This window comes from Pristis pectinata, chromosome 13 (genome assembly GCF_009764475.1).
Source record: "Pristis pectinata isolate sPriPec2 chromosome 13, sPriPec2.1.pri, whole genome shotgun sequence".
NCBI lineage: Eukaryota > Metazoa > Chordata > Chondrichthyes > Rhinopristiformes > Pristidae > Pristis > Pristis pectinata.
The window spans coordinates 45,544,061-45,568,033 of NC_067417.1; the positions used below are offsets into that span (position 1 = coordinate 45,544,061).

The 23,973-nt window shown below is 44.2% G+C and overlaps 1 protein-coding gene across 4 annotated transcripts in view; it reads left to right on the forward strand.

The window, feature by feature from the left end:
- The window catches only part of LOC127577226 (aryl hydrocarbon receptor-like), a 61,499-nt gene that overhangs the window by 28,141 nt on the left and 9,385 nt on the right, over window positions 1-23,973 (forward strand). For all 4 annotated transcript variants that reach the window (XM_052028225.1, XM_052028224.1, XM_052028223.1 and 1 more), the window contains 5 exons: window positions 1,233-1,366; window positions 5,398-5,487; window positions 7,745-7,871; window positions 10,744-10,868; window positions 18,577-18,776. In XM_052028225.1, the coding sequence (XP_051884185.1) occupies window positions 1,233-1,366; window positions 5,398-5,487; window positions 7,745-7,871; window positions 10,744-10,868; window positions 18,577-18,776 (676 nt within the window). The remainder of the gene's footprint in view (window positions 1-1,232; window positions 1,367-5,397; window positions 5,488-7,744; window positions 7,872-10,743; window positions 10,869-18,576; window positions 18,777-23,973) is intronic.

The following is a 23,973-nucleotide window of genomic DNA, read 5'->3' on the forward strand; positions in this document are numbered from 1 at the left end:
TGTTTTCAGAACTTTCCCCACCATGGTTGAACTGAATCATTGCATCAAGAAGTATGTGAGAGACCTCAGTAATGCACAAGATCACTCCATAAGTTTAACTGTACATACCAATTCAATAGAGTTAATTTTATGTAGGGTTGGTTCCCTTATACTAAGGTCCCTGGTAACTGTCTAAGAACAGTTCCTGGATGAATTAATGTGTCCTTGAGCAGAAAATGTTCCTGAAGATTTTCTGCTCAAGGACACATTAATTCATCCAGGAACTGTGAAATTTGCTGCCAATAGTCGGGGAGATCTGCTGGTGAACTCGGTGTTATCCTCGCTGAATTGTTTAACCAAGAAGCTAGCCTTAATTTTATGTATGTGTATTGTGATATAACACATAACTAAAATATAATCAATTTTCAAAATAGCATTTTTTAACCATGTATCTAATATATCAGCTGATACATGTTCCAATCTTATTCAGCATCCTGTATTTTGTTTAAAGTGTTAAAGAAAAATTGTGCCAGTTACTGGTATGCTTTCTGTCAGTGGTCTTCAAGAGCATAAGAAATGGAAACAGCAGCCAGCTCCCTTGTTCCTGCTCTGATATTCAATGAGATCATGGCCAACCTTTTATCTCCATGAACTTTCCTGCACTCACCCCCTTTTCCCTTGGCACCTTGAATTTCTTAAAAACATGATTACCTGCTCAGCCAACATGAAGGGGCAATTCTTGTCACACAGTTCACCAGATCTTTGTGGGAGGCTTTCTTTGAAGCTGGTTTGCTAATAATGGCAAAAAAGTGCACATTTTAAAAATTATTTTTTATTTTAAATATTATTTTATTCATCAAAAATATATACAGGGAGTACAGTACAATCAGTAGATGTCTTTCTTTACATTCATTGTGCCATCATATCAATACATATTATTTACAATGCATCAGTGCAACTCACATTTCCTCCGAACAATTTCCCATTGAAGTCTTTGAGAGGCTGTTACACAGGACCCAGAACCTCAGTGTCCAGTGGCGGCAGGACCTTAGGCAATCTCAGTGACTCCACCGAACCTCAATGCATTCCCTCGGCACGTACACCTGCACCCTGGAATGGTATTGGTTTATTATTGTCACTTGTACCGAGGTACAATGAAAAGCTTGTCTTACAAACCGATCGTACAGGTCAATTCATTACACAGTGCAGTTACATTGTTTTAATCATGGTATCTCTTTGTTTCATTTTTGTAGTTGCACTTCAGAATCGGAAGAGCAGTGATGTGGAGAATCCCCCTTCATCCAGCAGTGAATCGGTTTGCACCCCTACTAAATTGCCACAGGTTCCTGCTGAGACTGGTATCTCAGAGGGAGACCTCATGCTACAGGTACGTAGAAGGCTTGAATGCTGTAGACTGGGGCTCAAACAGTTTGGAACTAACTGCATTGTAGCCGTGTGCTGAGAGTAGTTCACTCCTTTCCTCGTCACTGTTCCATTTTCTCATGCACCTTCGTATCCCCAAGGCACTGATCCTTTCCAGGAGGTAGTTCTATACTCTCTTGGTATTGGTTTATTATTGTCACTTGTACCGAGGTACAGTGAAAAACTTCTCTTGCATACTGATCATACAGGTTAATTCATTACACAGTGCAGTTACATTGAGTTAGTACAGAGAGCATTGATGTAGTACAGGTAAAAACAATAACAGTACTGAGTAAAGTGTCACAGCTACAGAGGAATGCCTTCCATTTCTCTGTCTTACCTTGTGCAAGCTCAGAACATTGGGCTTTTTAAACTTGAAAGCCTGAACCCATGTGATCCTCACCCAACCATTCACAGCTCTGGCTTGAGAGCAACGTGTATCTACCCCAGTTTTAACCCTATCCTTAATCTAAGACTACAGAGGTCAGCTGCAGTAGCCAAGCAGATGTGAGTACCATGCAGACTGAAAACTCAGCCTCGGAGATCCCAGGTCTGTGCAAGTTGGTTGGATGCCAGCCCAGACTGTGACCAGCTCACGGAACGGGTAAATGTACCTTCGGCTCTAATCAAGAAGTTTGTAATGATCATGAGTAAAGTGGCTGGGCTCTGGCCAATTAGCATAAAACTTAGTTCTAATCTTGGAAAACAGGCAGAGAGTTGCTGCCCCTGGTGCATTCCAAGCCTTAAACCTGTTCGTCCTGGACTTCACTCAGGCCATTGTATGGTGAGCTGGTGATTTGAAACATGAGAACTGTATAATGGAAGTTCACCCATTGTTGTGCTGAGAAGAAGCACTGGTTAGTTTGGTTGCTTCTAGTTCTTTGCACAATAGAATTGTGATGGCAGGCACGGTAGTGAGGTTAACGTAACGCTTTACAGCGCCAGGGACCCGGGTTCAATTCCGGCCGCTGTCTGTAAGGAGTTTGTACGTTCTCCCCGTGTCTGCGTGGGTTTCCTCTGGGTGCTCCGGTTTCCTCCCACATTCCAAAAGACGTACAGGTTAGGAAGTTGTGGGCATGCTATGTTGGCGCCGGAAGCGTGGCAACACTTGTGGGCTGCCCCGAGGACACTACGCAAAAGATGCATTTCACTGTGTGTTTTGAGGTACATGTGACTAATAAAGATACCTTACCTTGCCTTACCTTACCTTGATTGGTAATTGGTTTATTATTGTCACGTACTGAAATACAGTGAAAAACTTTGTTTTGCATGCCATCCATACAGATCATTCCAAACATATGTACATTGAGGCAGTACAAAGGGAAAAGCAAAAACACAATGCAGAATACAGTGTTACAGTTACAGAGGAAGTGTAGTTGGAGGTCGGCAAATAAGGTGTAAAGGCCACAACGAGGTAGATTAAGAGATCTAGAGTTCATCTCATTATCCTCGACTTATTTCCCACCCCCTCCCCCAATTCTCTTATGGTGAAGGCCCAGTTTCATGGTAGCCTGCTGTTTATCATCATGTGTGATCCCTGGTTTGAGGTGAACTGGAGATCAGCAAACATCCTGAATCATTGCCCAGGAAAACCTATTCTTTATCTCTCAGAAAGTGTGAATGTGTGAGATCGGGGTGACCACAGGACTTGATCCTCCCAAAACCCTGTCCATTCCTCTGCCTCCAAAGATGCCGCCCGACCCGCTGAGTTCCTCCAGCAGTTTGTTTTTTGTCTTGGTTCTCCCCGAGGTCACTTGGGCTGTGAGCACCAGCGATGTAGGCAAAGGCATGAAAAACCAGAAGGACTTGACAGGTATGGAATCGCGTTCACGCTTAAGTTACCATCACAAAAAAAAAGTCAGAGGGATAAACTTTCACAAGTGTGCAATGATCATGAGGAACATGGCTGGACTGTGGCCAGTTGGCATAAACCTTTGCTCAATATTGGTTCCTATCCCATTGATTCTTGGCATGTTCAGTGGGATCTTGTCTTTTCCTTCTGCTGTCAATCCTTCACCGGGTGGAAGTTGTTTCCAGACTTGCAACATATTTCAAAACTTGACTGACTGTGTTGCCAACTCCCCCGAGGGTGGTTCCTGGTCAACGGTGATGAATGCTAAAAATCTGGTGTTAAAAAGAAAGACAAAGGCTAACAATGCGCAACAGGTTTGTCCACCCTGCGGTGAAGAAATGGGTTTGTGTTTCAAGTGGGACCATTCATCCAGAGACCTTTGGCTAATCTGTTTGCATTCTATCACACACTAACATTTCAGGTTCTCTGAAATGGGCTTCCTTTCCATTCTGTTGAAGTGAAATCATTTGTGCCCGAATGGGCTGTTTTGAAAGACCTTTACGATTATCATTGTTATCATTCTGTTGCCATGGATATTTTCCTTCTTCAAGTATATATCGAATTGCTTCGGAAAGTTGCCACGCAATCTACTCTCCTCACCCTTTCAGACCGTGCTTTGCAGGTCAAAATAATTCATTGCATTGGAGGAAAGAGGTCCTTTTCATTCATTCGCCAATTTGCTTGTACCTTTGTCCCCTAGTCACTAACCTCTCCCTAAAGGACAGTTCCTCCTTGTATTAAAAACTCCTCATTATTCTGAAGTAGACACCAGACCACCCAACAATTCACACTGATCAATAAGGTCCAAGCTGAAGGCTGATAAAACACAGGAGATATGTTACTCTCATTGGTCTCTGTTATTGCCGGGGTTGGAGAGGCAAACAGAACCAGCCAGGGTTTGTGTACCTGATTACCTGGGAACTGTGCAATTTGCTGTAATTGGATGCGATGCCTAATGTTGTCAAATAGCCTACCAGCGCTCCTACTTCATGTACAAGGAGCAGCCAATTAAGCAAGGATGGGCCAGCAGTGATGGGGAATGGCCACTCCGAGTGGTACTGTGCCAGAGCGCGTGCTAGTTTTGTGTGAGGCAACCCGATTGCATGAGACCCCAAAAGTGGTGGGCAACAGAACAGACCTTGCACACTGTGTGCGTGTGAGGGACACCCATTCCTCAGTGTCAGGAGCTTCAGTCGAACGGGGTGTTGTGGATGCAAGAGGTGTATCAGCTGGTGAGGGGAGGGTTTCGACACTCAGTAGGGCTGGGGTTTGGGAGGTCGTTGGGCAGAGTGGTTTGCATACAATATGGGGGCTAGTGTCTTCGGCTGGGGTGTCAGATAGATGGGTGATGGGCAGGTGGGGTGTGAGATGGAGCATAGGGTCATAGAGACTGCACAGAAACAGGCTCTTTGGCCCAACTGGTCCCTGCCGACCAAGATGCCCATCTAAGCTAGTCCAGTTGCCCGCATTTGACCCATATCCCTCTAAACCTTTCCTATCCATGCACCTGTCCAGATGTCTTTTAAAATGTTGTTATTGTAGCTGCCTCAACCACTTCCTCTGGCAGCTCATTCAATATACATACCACTCTCTGTGTGAAAAAGTTGCCCCTCAGGTTCCTATTAAATCTCTCCCCTCTCACCTTAAACCTGTGCCCTCTAGTTCTTGATTTCCCCAACCCTGGGAAAAAGACTGTGTACATTCACCCTATGACCCTTGTGATCTTATACACCTCTATAAGGTCACCCCTCAATCTCCTACACTCTAAGGAATAAGGTCCTAGCCAGCCCAACCTCTCCTTAAAATCCAGTCCCTCAAGTCCTGGCAACATCTTCATAAATGTTTTCTGCATTCTTTCCAGCTTAATGGCATCATTCCTATAGCAGGGTAGGATGGGAATGACATAGAGAAGTGGCATTGCTAGAAGTCTGTAAATCATTTGAACAAAATATATTTCGGCTGGTTTGGGTTGCAGTGATCTTTGATGTCCATCCATGACCATTTCTATGAGGACAGCACTCATCTTGCATCACTTTGTCAGCAGCAAGTTGATGGACCTACCTTTGGCTTCCTGTATATGTATGGAAGTGGTAAATGAGGTAGCTTTTATTTAAAAAAATACTTTGTGCATTTCTTCTCCACAGGCACTGAATGGCTTTGTACTTGTGGTAACAGCAGACGGGACAATTTTCTATTCTTCGCAAACTATACAGGATTACTTGGGTTTCCATCAGGTATGTATGCTTCGTGTACCATTGTAGCCTGTAGATACACTGTGTAGAATAACTTGCCCAGCACCTCTCTGGATAAAGGTGTACTTCGGAGTCACCCCTGCCAAAAGTCCTAGGGTCTGAGCTCTGAAATGTGATATACAGTGACAGACCTGAATTACCAGTGCTGTATATATATATTCTGTACAATGATGGACCTGTTTCCACTGAAACTGTGTTAATTTCTTTTGACCTTGGCAATAATAAGGTGACCTCCTGGTCACTGGCTATAGTAAATCAACTATAATTCCCATTCCCAGTTTCTATTCCAGTAATCCCTGTGTATGTTTATTAAGAGGGTTAAGATTGTCAATAATGGTCCCACTGTCATTTAATTATACAGTTTTATGATGAAAGAATGGCCACTTTAACAAGCTGCAGGCTCCTAGGTAACAATAGCGAAAGCAACTAAGGGTCACTACTGCCAGATGGGCTAAACTGCACCTCTGCAACGAGAATGTTGAAAGTGGAAGCCTTTTCTGTATCCTGTGCTCTCAACTATTTCTTGTCAGTCACTATCTAACACTTGGGTACAATATTAGTGGACGCAGGTCCAAGACTGTACAAAATACTCTGTATCACTATATTACACATGTTCAGTACAAGGACGAAGTCTACTGCTGGATGCCATTTATAGGTTTGTTACTCCATAACATGGATACAGTACTGGTGAGTGCAGGTCTGTCACTCTTTTACATTGGTACATTAATGAGCATTTGTCTGTTGCTGTATAACATGGATATGTACTGGTGAGCACAGATCTTTCATTGTAGAACACCAGGGTATAGTGCTGGTGGGGATAAGTCTCAATGTATAAACACTGGGGTACTGTGCTAGTGGGGACAGGTCTATCACTGTGTAACAGTGGAGTACTGTACTGGTGGGGGATAGGTCTATCACTGTATAACGCTGGGATTAGTACTGGTAGGAAACAGCTCCATCACTATGTAACACTGGGGTACAGTGCTGGTAGGGACAAGTCTGTCACTGTGTAACAGTGGTGTACAGTACTGGTGGGGACAGGTCTGTCACTGTATAACACTAGGGTTACAGTACTGGTGGGACAGGTCTGTCACTATACAACAAAAGGGTACAGTACTGCTGGGCATGAGCTATTACTATATAAGAGTAGTGTACAGTACTGGTGGGGATGGGTCTGTTGCTGTATATAACACTGGGTTACAGTACTTGTGGATAATAACAACTTCAAAGAGATCTGTCTAAGAGTTGTAACAGGCACAGTGGGCTGTAAGTTCTCTTGAATTACCTTCCCTGCCCCAACCTCACTCCCAGACTTTACTCTTGTTCATGACAACCTCAGGTACATGTAGGTGAACTTGAGGAATTGCAGATAAAACTGATGCTACAAAGAACAGTGGTGTTTGAGGGTGTGCATGGAGGAAATGTGTCCAGTTCTTCTGCACCAGGGGAGTAGGACATGTTTGCCGATAGGAGCCTATAGCTTGTTAAGGTGGTCATTCATCCCTCTGAGAAAAAGATATGGATAGCCAGCTGTTAAGAAATATCATTTAGCTTTGGGTGTTTTTTTTTCTGATAGCTTAGAGTATTACCATTAGTATTTACCACAGAATGTAACAGCACACACTTTGAGGACTGTAGTGCATTACAAAACATGGAAAGGTTTAGGAAAGGAAACCTGCTTATATTCTCATTTTCCTCTTTGTGTGAAAGGATATTAAATTAGGGACTCTGCACGGTTACAGGAGACGGTTTGGACCATTGAGCCTATTCCTGGGATACAATAGGGATTGTTCTGCCCACAACCTGCATCTATTTCCTTGACTTCCCTTATAATGCCCGTTATTGATTCTCATGGCCATGTTGTTCTGCTATCCTTGTGTTTTGCTCCATAATCCTAAATCAAATTGATTTGACTCTTCATTACAAATTTTCTTTTTATCTCTGCTTTTGTAGCTCTTACTATTTTTTCATGTAAAACTTCAAATTGTTCATGAATCCCTTTCTTTCCCCAAGAAGTAATTAGAATGTTTTACCAAAAACCACAATGGCTAAAGAATGGGTAACAAATACTCTCGTAGAGTAGCCATCTCACAAGACATTCCCTTTCCAGTTCAGACTAAGCACTTTCCGAGCACAACGACAGCTTTGTTCTCAGGATAACGCAAGGATGCTGCATTCTCCTTCTGAAGTATGTATACTTTTATCCTACGGGTAACGTGCTTCTATTACTAAATTGCAGTCTGACATCATCAATCAGAGCGTCTTTAAGCTGATCCACACAGAAGACCGTGAGAAGTTCCGATGTCAGCTTCGTTGGGCTTGTAGCCCACCCTCGTCTGCAACAGAAGAAGGAGCAAAGGAAAAAGGTGGGTTGCACGTCACCAACACACTATTTGCAGTGTCGGGCAAAAGCCCACTTGCATTCTGTCTTGATGCATAACCATGGGAGAGGGTTCACTCTCTATGCTAAATATAAGCAAAATTATCAGCACATTTATTGTAAGTAAGGTAATTTTGTTGCATGCAGCACACAAGGTGACTCCCAGACAGTATTGAATAACAACTTAATTAATTACTTAATAACAATATTTAAAAGACATTTGGATAAGTACATGGATAAGAAAGGTTTGGAGGGATACAGGCCAAACACAGGCAAACAGGACTGGCTTAGGTCAGCATGGATGTGTTGGACCAAAGGGTCTGTTTCCATGCTGGATTACTCGGAATCTATGTTATTCCGTGAACATTGGCAGCTATTGTAATATTCTGGAGTTTTTCTTCAGTTTTAAGTTGTCAACAGAGAGGCCTTGAATGGACGTGTTGCACATGTCAGTTTTCAGAATCTGTGTCTTTCATCATCTACAGTCACTACAATTTATAACTGTCCAACTCAGGAGACTGGGCACTATATGAAGCAACTTCATTATTATTGGTAAATTTCCTCAACTTGATGTCTTTTCCTCGTTGCTAGGTCCACCTCTTTGAACATTGCAGATGTTGATTATTACAGGGCTTCTGCCAGTCTCGCTTTGAGCTTGAGCCATTCCATTGCTTGTGTCCTCTTTTGCACTATTTATTTACTTTTGTAACTCACGGTAATTTTACGTCTTTACATCTTGTACTACTGGCACAAAATGAAAAATTTTCATGACATAGGCCAGTGATTATAGACCTGATTCTCATTCTGATTCAGGTGAGGAGAGGAGTCGTAAGTGTAGAAGACAATGGGAAGGGAGCTCTGGTGAATAAAGGGTTACTCTCTTTCTCTACTGGTAAACAGCTTGAGCCATCTGTTTGTGCAAGGAGCTGCTGAGCTTCAAGGCCACAAGGAAACAGGGTTGTTTGATAACCTGTGAAAAGATATGTTTAGCCTGTCTGACCACACACAGCAGCCTCGGCTTGACCAATGGTAGCATGAGCTGGTCAAGCATACCCAAATATGGGTATGCCTGTGCCGTAGGTGGACACCCACTGGAGAACAATGTATTTAAGTTTGTTAATACCCCATATTCCTTGAGTTGGGCCACATTCAGGGAAGAGCAGCACTGACTGTTTGCTCCTCCATGTACCCACACTCCCGCTAGCGCTAAACAATAACTTTTTGTACGGTCCTCGGTTCTGCTGTTGTCCGCTTTATTACAGTGCGGGTCGACTTTCACATAAGGGTAACTGGCTTGTTGATGGTTATATAAGGCAGAGGGCAAATGGATTCGGAATGCAAACAAAATAGTTGCAAATTGATGGAGAATATAGGAAGGAAAGAGAATGATGGCGAAAACATGGGTACAATGATGTGTAGAGGTGGCGCACACATTTTCAGGAGGAAATTTTGATTGGGAAGGTCATTTGGTTCACCAACAACCATCCAGAAAGGAGCTGCTAGTTTTCCTTCTGTGCTGTTATCCTTCAATGATTCTATGTTCTTCTTAGCCAAACCTGTGCTGGGATGCATTGTCTGACAGGGTGCTGGGGGCACTTTCTATCGAGGCTTTTGAAGGGGAATTGGATCAGCCCTTGAAAGAAATTGCAGGGTTACATAGAAAGGGTTGGGAGTAGGAACGCTGGACTGCTCCTGTGGAGAGTAGGCATGGACTTGAATGGCCGGATGACCCCCTTAGTTATCAACACTGAATGGTCCATCCTTCTCCATAAGGACAGCATCAAACAGTTGCCCTTGATGAACTGTCTGTGTACAAACTCTGTGCTTCACTCTGTGTGAAACTCGCCTGGTATCTCTACCTGGCCACATGGCAGTTTCAGCCATTACTCTCTTTGTGGCTGAAGGGGTGACCCTGGTATTACCTCTTCCATACATGTTTTCCTTCTTACAAAGACATCAGATGATGCCCAATAAATCCGGGGGGGTGGGGGGGTGGTGGTGGGGGGCAGGTTGTAATTTTGAAAATACTGCCCTTCAACACAACATTTGAGTTGTGATCTGTTTACGTTGACCAAAAAATCTATCCTCATGTTGTTATTCATTTATTGCCCATTGCCCATATAGCAGCCATCAAGAAGATGGTGGTGAGTCAAGCTCTAGAAGTGTGAAGGTGCTCCCACAGTGCTCTGTGCACCCACACTGCTGTTGGGTTCGGGAGTTCCAGCACTTACACCCAACCTACCTTGGGCTCTGTTGCTCAAGTGAACTCTGTTCTCTGCCACTGTTGAGTTTCAACAGTCAAAGCAGCTAATGCTGCTGGTGAACAGATAGTGTTTACCTCCCATGAAAGCTCCAAACTTGCATTGCATGATCTAAAGAGGGAGTATGTTCAATAGATTTTGGATGTTAAGGGAATCAAAAGGTTGGGGGTTAGTGCACGGAAGTGCCCACTTGAGGTAAAAAATCAGTATTATCTTATTGAATGGATGGCCTACTCCTGCTGCTATTTGGTGAACCTGTGGAATTTGTTGCCAGAGAGGGCTGTGGAGGCCAAGTCATTGGGTGTATTTAAGGCAGAGGTTGATAGGTTCTTGAGTGGTAAAGGGTTAAATGTTAAGGGGAGAAGGCGGGGAGAATGGGGTTGAAAAAAGCTCAACCATTTTTGAATGGTGGAGCAGACTCGATGGGCCGAATGGCCTAATTCTGCTCCTAGGCCTTCTGGAAGACAGAGATTTCAGTGGGTTTGGTATCTTTCAAAGCATTGATTAAGCTGAAGAATAGTTTGTTTTCCTGTTCACTGAGGAGCTGATCTTTACAGCAGCACAGATCTATCGTCTCTGTTTTGTTTACTGGTCCAGACTCTGCAAATGGAGGGGAGACACTGTGCCCAAACAGCCAGCCACCACCGGACAACTCAGACGTCCTGGACCGCAGCTTTGAGTGTCGCTTCCGATGCCTGCTGGACAACGTGTCAGGATTCCTGGTACAGATACCGTGACCTCTCTGTCTGTCTCTCTCTCTTTTACTTAACGTTAACCATGTTGTACTATGAATTACAGACTGGAATCTTATCAAAAGGTTCAGGCATGTATACATCAAATAACCGAAAGCTGGGAACGATTTATCTCGGGTAATGTTACCCACACGATCTGAGTTCCATTATAGCTTTCTAAACCAAAATACCTGTGGCCCCTTCACCCCTTCCCTTTCCCCTCCCTTGCCCTCATGACTGCCCATCTATTCTCCACCTCCTTCCCTTTATTCCATGGTCCACTGCCCTCTCCTACCGGATTCCTCCTCCTTCAGCCCTTTGCCTCTTCTACCTGTCACCTTTCAGCTTCTTGCATCGCTCCCTTCCATCCCCCTCCCCCACCCACCTACCTTCCCCCCCCCCCCCTCTCACCTGGACCCACTTGTCACCCTGCCAGCTTCAGCTCCTCCTCATCCCCTGAACTCATTCTGGCTTCTGCCTCTTCCTTTCCAGTCGTGATGAAGGGTCTCGACCGAAACGTCGACTGTTTATTTCCCTCCGTAGATGCTGCCTGACCTGCTGAGCTCCTCCAGTGTTTTGTATGTGTTACCACTCGTAATTAGTCGCTTGACTGATGATTTGTCTTTTTTTTATTTATTTGTTTAAAAGGTGTGTATGGATTAAAGTGAATGGGATCACCTATCATTCTTCTAGACTCTAGAAAGTGTAGGCCTAAAATGCTAAATCTCTCCTCATATGACAAACCCCGTCCCTGGAGTCAGTCTGGTGATTCTTTGGCTGCACTCCCTATCCTTGGGTAGGGAGAGCGGAGCAATATTCCAGAAGTGTTCTTCCATCTGAAGTGAACAGCAAGGACGTGCCAGATGAAAAATGTGAGGTCATCCACTTTGGTATAAAAGATGGAATAGTTTTTCAACCGTGAGAGGTTGATGTGTTGGTGCTCAGAGGCACCTGAGTGTCCTTGTACACAAAGCACTGAAAGTTCTTTCTTTCTTCAACCTTTCTATTAGTTTCCAAATTAATACAGATTAATATATAACATCGATGATTGTACATGTAATACAAAGAGATCAAGAGAACAATCATGGCATAGATAATCATAAAGAATAATAAAACCATTAAAAAAATCTTTAGATCTCACGATCTCTTAGTAGATGAATATAATATAAAAGAAAAGAAAAGAAAAAAGATTTATTGTGTATATAAAAAGAAAGAAAAAAAAATCCCCAATCAATAAAAAAATTGTAAGTAATATAACAAACCAAGCTAAAAAGAAAAATTTTTAAAAAAGACGAAAAAAAAGAAAAAAAAACTGGACTGAAATTCCTCAATAGAAACAGAGCAATAATTATGTCGTCAACTCTGTTCCTCTAAATTGAAAAGTTGCACTGAAAGTTGATGAGCAATTAGGAAGGCAGAGCACGTCAGGAACATTGAGTATTCGTCTGGTCTCCCTACCTAAAGAGGAATATACTTGCAGTAGAGAGAATGCAGTGAAGTCCTGGGATGGAAGGTTTGTCATGTGGGGACGGATTAAACAGACTAGGCCTGCACTCTCTGGAACAATGAGAGGCGATCTCAATGAAATGTACAAAACTCTTCAGGGGCTTGTTAGGGTGGATGAGACGAAGTTTTGCTCCTGCTGGGCAGTCTAGAACCAGGGCTCACTGTCTCAAAGAAAAGGGGTCGGCCATTCAGAATTGAGTGGAGAAGAAACTTCTCAGCCTGAGGCTGCTGGGTTTTTGGAAGTCTCCTCCCCAAGAGGACTGAGAACGTTCAATAGATTTTTAGATGTTAAGGGAATCAAAGGAGATGGAGTCAGCGCAGGAAAGTGACGCTGAGGTAAAAGATCATCCATGATTCTTATAGTGTGGTGGAACAAGAACTAGAGTCCCCGTGGTCTACTCCTTCTCCTGTTTCTAATGTTCTTATGAGCCACTGACAATGAAGGAATGGCAAAGCACTTCCACATCGAGAGGGTCTGCAACTGAGAAGGGAACAAGAAGGTGAAGGTTCCGATGAAGCTGCTCGCTTGTTCCCAGTGGGGGTTGCGGGCTGGGCATTGCTGTTGTAGAAACCCTGGTGAACTGCTGCAGTGCTGGTGGGAGTGAATGCGTAGGATGGTGGGCTGGCTTCCAATCAAGTGGCTGCTTTTTCCTGGATGATGTCATAATTTGAATAAGAACATACTTGGGTTATGATTGCCAGAGACTGCTCTTCCCACTTCCGCACCATTGCTCCAGTGAGTCCTGGGATGATTTCCTTAGCTCTTCTCCACATCTCTGTGTCATATTGGCTGAACGCAGGGCACTGGTTCCTACATGCGTGCCGACAGTACCCAGCTCTTCCTCACCACTATCTCTCACTACTTCTTCAGACCATCTGAAACTGTTGCTGGCAGAATCTCAGACGGCGACGAGGAGGCGTACAGGCGTGAGATGGATCGGCTGGTTGAGTGGTGTCACAACAACAACCTCGGACTCAACGTCAGCAAGACCAAGGAGTTGACTGTGGACATCAGGAAGGGGAAGTTGGGAGAACACACACCATTGAGGGCTCAGCGGTGGAAAGGGTGAGCAGCTTCAAGTTCCTGGAAGTCAACATCTCAGAGGATCTATCTTGGGCCCAACATATTGATGCAATCTCAAAGAAGGCACGCCAGCGACTCTAATTCATTAGGAGTTTGAGGAGATTTGGTACATCACTAAAGACTCTTGCAGATTTCTACAGATGTACGGTGGAGAGCATTCTGACTGGTTGCATCACCGCCTGGTACGGCGGCTTCAATGTGCAGGATCAAAAGAGGCTGCAGAGCATTGTAGACTCAGCCAGCTTCATCACAGGCACATTCCTCCCTGCCATCGAGGACGTCTTCAAGAGGCAGTGCCTCAAGAAGGTGGCATCCGTCATTAAGGACCCTCACCACCCAGGACATGCCCTCTTCACGTTACTACCATCGGGGAGGAGGTACAGGAGCCTGAAGACCCACACTCGACGTTTCAGGAACAGCTTCTTCCCCTCCGCTATCAGATTTCTGAACGGTCCATGAACGCTGCCTCATTCTTCCTCTTTTGCACTACTTATTTATTTCCGTAACATAGTCATTTTTATGTCCTTATGTCTTGCATTGTACTGCTGCTGCAAAACAACAAAATTCACGACATATGTCAATGATAATAAACCTGATTCTGACCCTGCTGCCCAGGTATTACCTTGCACCAAGTAATATGCATTACCATGCTGTGTACCAACTGACATGCTGCTTACTCTTTGGCCTTCCCCCACAATCTTTGTAATGTCCTCCGTTATAATGTCTGTGCATGGCACAGTGGCACCGCCAGTAGTGCTGCTGCCTCGCAGCTCCAGAGACCCGGGTTCAATCCTGACCTCGGGTGCTGTCTGTGTGGAGTTTGCACATTCTCACTGTGATCATATGAGTTTCCTCCGGGTTGCTTCCGGTTTCCTCCCACATCCCAAAGACGTGCGGGATGATAGTTTAACTGGCCATTGTAAATTGTACCTAGTGTGCAGCTGAGTGGTAGAACTTACAGAGTTGATGGGAATGTGGATTAGTGTTGGATTAGTGTGAATGGGTGTTTGACATTACATCACTGACAGCAGCTGCCAAGGCCCTAAACTCTGGTATTCTATTCCAACCTTTCCATCTCCATTGCACTTGAAGCCCATCTCTCTGGGATTTCTGACCACCCCTGAGGTCTCCACTTCCAGATTTTGTTTGACAATGACCCTGAGAGAAGACTTTAGATTTTTTTTACTATGTTAGCAGTCTTGTACAAATGTTTTTGTTGCTAGAAATTGGTAAATTGGTTTATTATTGTCACGTGTACCGAGGGTACAGTGAAAGATTTGTCTTGCATACCGATCGTACAGATCAATTCATTACATAGTGCATTGAGGTAGTACAGGTAAATCAATAACAGAGTGCAGAATAATGTGTTACATTTACAGAGAAAGTGTAGTGCCGGTAGACAATAAGGTGCAAGGCTATAATGAGGTAGATTGTGAGGTCAGAAGTCCATCTTATTGTACTAGGGAACCGTTCAATCGTCAAAGTAATACAGGCAGAATTTTGGGCAATAAATTGTATGCTGACTTCAAATTTCATTTCGGAATGAAATTTTATTTCATTCTTACAAAGACTGAGATATCAATGAGGCTTGGCCACCTGAATCTTATGGGCTCAGAACCTGCTTACATTAACTGGTTGTCCAAAAGGCATTTGTAGGATGTAACCCAGAATGGGTCAGCAGACTTTAGGGGTAGATAAGATAAAATTAGGGAAGGATGGAAAGAAACTTATGAAAAGGTGGCTTATAATGTCTTTAATTTTAGGAAGAATGAAAGATGACCTTATTGACACATTCATGATCCCATGGGGACTTGACAGGGTCGATATCTCCATTTGACAGGATAAGTGTTGAGATGTTTTCACTAGAGGGAGTCACAAACAAGGGAATATAGTTACAAGATAAGGGACCGGTCATTTAGAACTGAGGTGCATAGAATTTTTTTTCTCTCAGATGGTAGTGAATCTCTGGAATTCTCAGCCCCCGATCATTAGATGTATCTGAGGTGGAGTTAGATAAGTATTTGGGAAACTGGCACAGAAGGTGAGTTGAGCCGTGCATAGATTAGTCATGATCATGTTGAATGGTGGGGCAGGTTTGAGGGGCATGATGGCCTACTCCTGCTCCTACCCGCCCCCCCCCTCACCTGAACTCACCTATCACCTGCCCGCGTGTGCTCTCCTCCCCCCCCCCCCCCCCCCCCCCCCCCCACCCCCCCCCCCCCCCCCCCCCCCCCCCCCCCCCCCCCCCCCCACCTTCTTATTCTGGATTCTGCCCTCTTCCTTCCCAGTCCCGATGAAGGGCCTTGGCCCGAAACGTCGACTGTTTATTTCCCTCCATGGATGCTGCCTGACCTGCTGAGTTCCTTCAGCACTTTTTGTGTACTGCTCCAGAGTCCAGCATCTGCAGAATTTCTTGTGTCTCCTATTTTCTAGTGCTCTCTTTCAACATTGATGATGGATCAGCATTTTTTTTGAACTTGAAATCTGGAATAAAAACCGAGAACACTGGAAAAATTCAGCAGGTTGGGTGGCATCCGTGCAGGGTTAACATTTCAAGGGCGGAATCACTGTGTGGGGTAAGGCTTGTTCTCAAAGTTGACAAGACAAAAATGAGACTTCAAAAGGGGCCTGATTCTCTCTGCCTGCTTTGTTGTTCACACGCAGAGGGTCTACATCTTTGTCAGTCACGTGCTGCATCTGCCACTTAGATATTCTTTGAACTTTGGGAATGCTCTTCACTTTTTTCTTCTCTGAATTATCCCGGTCTTCAGTTCCAAGCTTCCACTGCGACCAAAGCTGCTGGTGGTGCTTCCCTCTGCTGGCCTTGGCTGGGAAGTGCTAGGGCCATGTATGACCGCAATACAATTCTGCCCTTCGCTCCCAGTCCTAGGGGCTTCCGGTAGTTCAGTGTAGTTTCTCTGACACTTTCATGCTGTGTTATCCTGCCAGCTGCTATGCATTAACATGTGAGTTTTTGGAATTATTTCATGTTTATTTGCTCCCCTCAAAGTTAGTTTGTGCTGCAAGAGGACGTTCTCTCTTCTCCCCTCTCCCATTGGGAAGAAGATACAAAAGCCTGAAAGCACGTACCACCAAGCTCAAGGACAGCTTCTATCCTGCTGTTATAAGACTATTGAATAGTTCCCTTATACAATGAGATGGACTCTTAACCTCACAATCTACCTTGTTATGACCTTGCACCTTATTGTCTACCTGCAATGCACTTCCCCATAGCTGTGACACTTTATTCTGCATTCTGTTATTGTTTTACATTATAGTACCTCAATGCACTGTGTAATAAATTGATCTGTATGAATGGTGTGTGAGACAAGCTTTTCACAATACCTCGGTACATGTGACAATAATAAACCGATTTAAAGAGGTTTCTATCATCCAAACATAATTCTTCATTGAGAGTAATTGTTGGCTGACTCTTGGGGCTGTTGGAGGAAGGAAAGTGTGGGTCTGATACAGAGTATGCTTGGTAACACTTCTTGCTGACCAGCAGGCTCTCCGGATGGAGATGGTGAATGAGTTTTCCCTCTTCCTTAGCGGTATTAAGAAGAATTAAAGCACCTTGTATGATGTAGGCTAATGGACTGGAGATTGACTTCCAAGCCCTCCTGGACAATTGGACCACTAGAGAATGCCTATAACAAGTTACCAGCCAGGAGATTGCATGCCATAATCTGCCTTTTGATGTAAAGTAAATGAAGATAAGGTTTACAATGGTTTTGATGCAGGGTTTCGACCTGAAATGTCGACGTTTCCTTTCCCACCACAGATGCTGCTGAACCCTTTGAGTCCCTCCAACAGATTGTTTACTGGTCCAGATTTCAACATCTGCAGTCTCTCGTGTCTCGGGTATGCGTGGGTGTGCATGAGACATGGGCAATAACCACTGGGAAAGGCATTTAGTGAAGCTTTTTAGAGTCATAAGTGTCAAACAGCACAGAAACAGGCCCTATGGCCCAACTCATCCATGCCGACCAAGATGCCCATCTAAGCCAGTCCCATTTGCCCATGTTTGGCGCATATCCCTCTAAACCTTTCCTATCTGTGTTCCTGTCTTTTACATGTTGTTATTTGTGTCACAAACCAGCAACAAAAGAAACACACTGAGCATGATTCAGTGTTAAAAACTATTTTATTAATCACTACTTATGATAATACGTAAAATAAAAGTTAAAAAAAAATGTTAGTATGTTAGAATTCAAGAATGTTAAACCTCGAACGTTAACCCCAAAACTAAACTCTTCGTGTGTGTGTGTGACAAAGTCCAAAACTCCCAGTTCCGGAATGGTTCTTAAAGTTCAGTTCTGCAAGCCATAAGGTGAAACATGAGCAAGGGCTTCTTCAACAACCACCGTTGTCTGAAGATAAGATGTAGATGTAGAAAAACATAGAGAGAGTACATACGAAATCCAAATGTTCCACGATGGAACCCAAACGACACTTCGGCGTTTACTCGGTAATGACTTCCTCACCCCGAAAAGCATCCGAACCGTGGTGGTCCACACACACAAATACCTGTTTCCTTCTACAGGTCAGCAACAAAGTGAACTCCACCGGATTACTTCCAACTTCCATACATGGATTTCAGTGGCAAACACAGTTATTGTTTCTCATCCATCGATAGAGAAAACAAGCAGGCTGGTGTTTTCTCTCCCTTCTCTCTCTCTCTTTCTTCTTCTTCTGACTTCTTCAACAACGTCATTACGTCCTTTATCTTCTATTGACGTAAGCACGCCCCACACACACATACACACACACTCTCTATCTTAAAGGGACTTTCACTGAGTCCGTAACATTTGTACCTGCCTTGACCACTTTCTCTGGCAGCTCGTTCCATATACACATCACCCTCTGTGTGAAGAAGTTGCCCCTTTAAATCTTTACCCTCTCTTAAACCTGTCCTCTAGTTTTTGATTCCCTTTCCCTGGGGTAAAAAGGAGTTTGACAAAAGTGTTAGATATGTGCTCATACAGATTGGATCTGCATCTGTAATAGAATAACTCTTGCTCCATGGTTTGTATTCTATGCGTTCTACTTTGAGGTTTTTTTTTGTTCAGATCTTTGCAGTTAATTTCTATCTTTGAATTCCATCAGGCGTTGCACTTCCATGGGAGGTTGAAATTTCTACATGGGCAGAACAGGTCAGAAAATGGAAGCCCGCTGCCTCCCCAGTTGGCTCTGTTCGCCATTGCCACCCCTGTCCAGCCCCAGACCTTGCTGGAGATCCGAACAACAAGCCGGTGGTTTAGGACAAAGCACAAGCTCGACTACACGACCTTGTCATGCGACACAAAGTGAGTTGCGTCATATTCACCCTTTTTGCTGTTTCACCTGCATAAGTGAGCAATTCCTCTCAACGGATTAAAACCTTTGGATGCATGTGTTATCCTTTACCGCTGCTGCTTTTCCATTTGACTTATTAACAAAATCTGATGAAGTGCTGTTAGTTGGTTGAGCTGGGGAGGTGACGTAGTGGTACCATTTATCTCAGTAACCTGAAGCTAAGGAAGGAACAAAATGAGTGTGGAGGTCCACATTCCTCCCCACTGATCCCTGCAGGAACGAGTATTATGTGCATCTCAGGGAAGTACTAAGTCAGGTCAGAGGATGGTCATTTCTTAGGATTACACTTGGATGAGATGATGCTTGTGACCCATGGAACTGTGTCTCAATGGGAGATGGCACCCCCAGAAGAAGAGGGGAAATCAGCCAAAATAATCTAAAGGAGTACATCTCCAGCAAGATTCTTGGTGACATGGTGGCAGAGCGGTTAGTGCTGCTGTCTCACAGCACCAGGGTCCCAGGTTCAATCCTGACCTCAGGTACCATTTCTACAGAGTTTGCATGTTCTCTTTTACGTCTCTCCTCCGGTTGCTCTGGTGTTTTCCCCCTCTCCCCCCCACCCCCCCCCCCCACATCCCTCGGATGCCAGTAGGTTAATTGGCCACTGTAACTTACCCCTTACTCTAGGTTAATGGCAAGAGAATCAAATGGGAGCTGATTGGCATGCACAAGAACAAATAGGTTTGGGGGTACAGAAGTAAGGAGGGGGAGTAAAACTCCCGACAGTTCGGCGTCTGATTGTTTGGAAATTCCGAGACTGTCATCTCCCTCACTCTTTCATGTGAGTCATGGATCCAGAGTGAAGGGGGGATGGGGGACGGCTGGAGCTGGAGTCTGGACTGTGGGCTGGGTTTGTGGCCACAGCCAGGATCGGGATCTGCAATGTGGGTGGGTTTGCGGCCGAAGCCAAGGTCCGGACTGCTTGTGATCTTCCCACTCCCCTTAAACTCACCGGGTTCACTGGAAAATTTATTGCACTACTGTGTAACATGTTTAAAAAAAAAGGTGAAATGGAAGTGTGTTTGGACATTAGCAGGAATAGCATCCAATAGTCTGGAAAATCTGCCAGTCCAGCACCACCACAATCCCGAAGGTGCCGGATTATTGGAATTTTAATGTAATGGGAATCCTCCCCTTGGAGCCCGCATAGACCTAATGGATCCAGTGGTTGACTGTTGTGTTGTTAAATCATTCCTAAGGTTTAAATCAATGATGTGTTGAATTATGGAAAGTATTGCATCCATTCTAATTATAATTTTTAAATCAATTGAGAGATTTTTGTAAGAATCATAATTTTTGCTATAAATATTTTGAAACAACATCTAGAATTTCAGAATCAGAATCAGATTTATTATCATTGACCTATGGACCATCTTTAGTGCAGCGAAATGTCCCGTGACAGAGAGACAAAGTGATTGTGAATGACAGAAGCAGAAATTGGGACTGCTGACCAAAGGCTTGGTTGGGGAATTTGGAGGTGGACCTTGAAGGGAGGAGGAGAGGTAGAGGGGTTTGTGGAAAGGAATTCAGGGCTTGAAACCTCTACTGCTGGCTTTGTTGCATCTGCCTGATGGTTAATGGAGAATTAGAAGGGAAAAATAGAAGCCAATTCATCTAACGAGATGCAAGCTACAATATCTGTTTACTACGTTCATAAACTTTTGCACTTTTTCAAAAATCTGTGGTTTCTGGAATCTATCTGACATACCAGTGTGATGATGGCAATGTGGCAAGGCATGTTGATCCTCAAGTAATCGTAAAATGGTACAGTATGGAAACAAGCTGTTCGGCCCAACTCATCCACACTGACCAATGGGCATCCTTCCGTATTAATCCCATCACCCAGCACTTGGCCCTCCATGCCTAAGTGATTCAAGCGCTCGTCTAAATGCTGTCAGTAACCCAACTTCCCCCACTCTCTCAGGCGGTGCATTCCAGCTACTCGCCACTCTCTGGGTGAAGAAGGTTCCCGTTAGATCCTCTCTAACTGTCTTCCTCCTTACCCTAAACCTATGTCCTCTCATTTCATCTACCTTCTGAGATGGGAAAAAGTTTCCTGCCGGATCTATACCCCTCATAATTTTATATACCTCAATCATGTCCCCTCCTAACCTTCTCTACTCCAGGGAGAGCAGCTTCTCCAGTCTCTCCTCGTAACTAAACCATTCCATCCCAGTCAACATCCTGGTGAATCTCCTCTGTACCCTCTCCAGCCCTATCAGTCAAGTCGAGTTTATTGCCATGTGCACAACTACAGTGAGGTACAAGTACAGTGAAAAACCTGCTTGCAGCAGCATCACAGGCACGTAGGTACAGACAACACACCCTTCCTATATCTTGGTGACCAGAACAGCTTGCGGTATTCCAGTCTGACCAAGGTTTTCTAAAGTTGGAGCATAACTTCCCTACTTCTGTATTCGATGCCCCACACACTAAGAGACAGAGATTTGCAACTGCAGTTATTACAACGTTTGCTAATTATGAAATTGTAGATACATAGTGGATCCTTAATCTGTGCCTCCTGGTTTGGGAGCAGGTTGGTCATTATCTGGCTTAAGATGTGGTCACAATCGAACAGAGAGCCCTCTCCCTTCAATGGATTGTTGTGCTGGTGTAAGATGCAGGACATTAACACAAAATAAACCTTGCCAGGCCATCATTTTTAAGAATATCAGCGTCCAGTTGAATTGTGGAAAGTATCACAGCCATTCGAATTATAAATTTAAAGTCACTTGTAAAATATTCTTAAGAATGAATAATTGTTTTGTTCTGCTTATTGTCATTTAGCCATTCAGATTTTTCTGTACACAATTCCAATCAATTGAGCTTTATTATTTGCACCAACCCCACCCTATCTCGCCGCCACCACCCCCCCCCCCCCCCCCCACAACACAGCCCAGCTTTGGACCTGCCTAATGCCTCACCGCTCTCTGGCATCTCTTGCATGTTGGTATCGGTTTGGAGACGTTCTCTTGTTAATTCTGTATGTCTGTCGCATCTGACTTGATGCAGAGAGTGAGGTCATTGCTTGCCTTTCCTGCCGCAGTGCTGATGATATTGATTGTATTCCCCTTTGGCTGCCTCAGTTTCACTGCTGGCCAGCTAATCTCCTCCTGCGGAAAACAGTAGTGTTATATTAATGTCTTCCCGACTAGATGAACTTCTGGGATACTGGAGAGCTGAGGGCACTTCCTCAACTTTTGTAGAAGTTTGTTTTGTACTTTGGTGCTCTTTTCATTAAACATACGTTGTGTATTTGCCATCAAAACTCAAGTGAAATGTCTTTTACTTAGTTCAATAGAGACCTTGGTGTATCTGCTGCTCATAATAAGATTCACAATTCAAAGCAAGGGGAAAGGTTGACCTGATATTCTTACGTTTGAAGCTGGATGTGTAGGAGAGGGAATCTAACATAAAACACCCCAGCTTAGAACTAGCAAAGTAAGGAAGCAGGGAATGACTTACGTTTTTGTAGTGACTTCCACAATGTCCTGAAACACCTCACAGACATTGACGGGCAGGGGTTAGATTTCTTTTACAACAATCCATAGATTCATGGTGACGATTACTGATGTTATCCTTCAATTCCTCATAAGTTTATTCAAAAGTTCTATTCACTCTTAAGTTTTAAGAATAAATTGGATAGATACATGGATGGGAGAGGTCTGGAGTGTTATGGACTGGGTGCAGGTCAATGGGACTAGCGGAATAAAGTTTTGGCACAGACTAGAAGGGCCGAATGGCATGTTTTCTATGCTGTAGTGTTCTATGGTTCTATTCCACATACATTTAATGAACTTGTCCCTCAAGCTCATTACCCCTAGTGTTATAGTCACCTCTGGAGTGTAATCTCTGTATCATCATATTCCATGCTACCATTCAGTCAAGGCTAACATTAGTATTAAGGGAGGACTCGGCCATAGAGTGTGTCCATCCACTGTCTGTGAGGAATGAGCCAAAAATTAGATAGCCTGGCAACTTTCATCAGACCAATGATGAGAAATAACCACTTGGGGGAGCTACCACCAGATTTTTTTTTGGGAGCAAGGAATTGGTACCAGGGTGAAGAAATGTATGAATACATCTTGGGCGATGGGAATATTTTGTCATCTAAGGAGCTTGTGTTTTAAACAATCAAAAGTTGTTTAATGTTTTGTTCCCCACTAAACCCATTGTAAATTTTGCTGCCTGGTATAGAGCAGCTGGTTAGGGTACCCCTAACCAGCTGTTGGGTTGGTCGTCCCATAGTTTGGACCCAGCGACGATGAAGGAATGGTGATATGTCCCCAATTTGGGATGGTGAGATGTGGGAGGCAAACTGCAGGTGTTCCTATAAGCCAAGCCATGAAGATGCAGTTCTGCTGCATGGATGCCTAGTTCTGAATTGCCAGATCTACTCCCTTTAACACTGCGGTGGTGCCACACAACAAGATGGAGGAAAGGTCTTTGCACCCACATGATCTGTGCAGCAGTCGCTCCTAACAATGCTGTTGGCACCTGGGATAGGAAGGTTGATGAAGTCAAGGTCGAGAAGATTTATCTGTCCTCTTAGTTCACCCTCCATCTGCCGAGTTTGGCAGGTAGCGCTCTCAGACCCTGGCTGACGTGGACAGTGTTGTGATGGCCGTTGAAGTCACACATTTTATGATCTTTCTTTTCTCAGTGTTATTTTTAAGTTGCTCAACAATGACGAGTGAAGGAAGAGCTGCTAATCAGGAGATTGTTTCCTTGCTCCTGTGAAGTCAGTGTTGAGGATTTCCAAGTCCATACGCTTCCACCTGGTACAACCGCACTGCCGCTTCAGGTTTTTCTGCCCTGCTAATGGGACAGAGCACACTCAAGTGCAAACATCTCACTCATTCATGTACATTGATACAAGGCGGTAGTCCGTATCCCCCAAGAGTGTGCAGAACAACAATAAAGTTGGACTGAAGACTGGAAATGTTTGAAACACTCAGCAGGTCAGGCAGCACCTATGGAAGGAGGAACAGTCAATGTTTCAGGTCTGGAACCCTTTGACAAAGGATGCTCGGCCCAAACCATTAATTACATCTCTTTCCTCAGGTGCCGCCTGACCTGCTTTGTGTTCCCGGCATTTTCTGTTCCTTATGTCAGATTTCCAGCAAGTGCAGTTTTTTTTTCAATTTC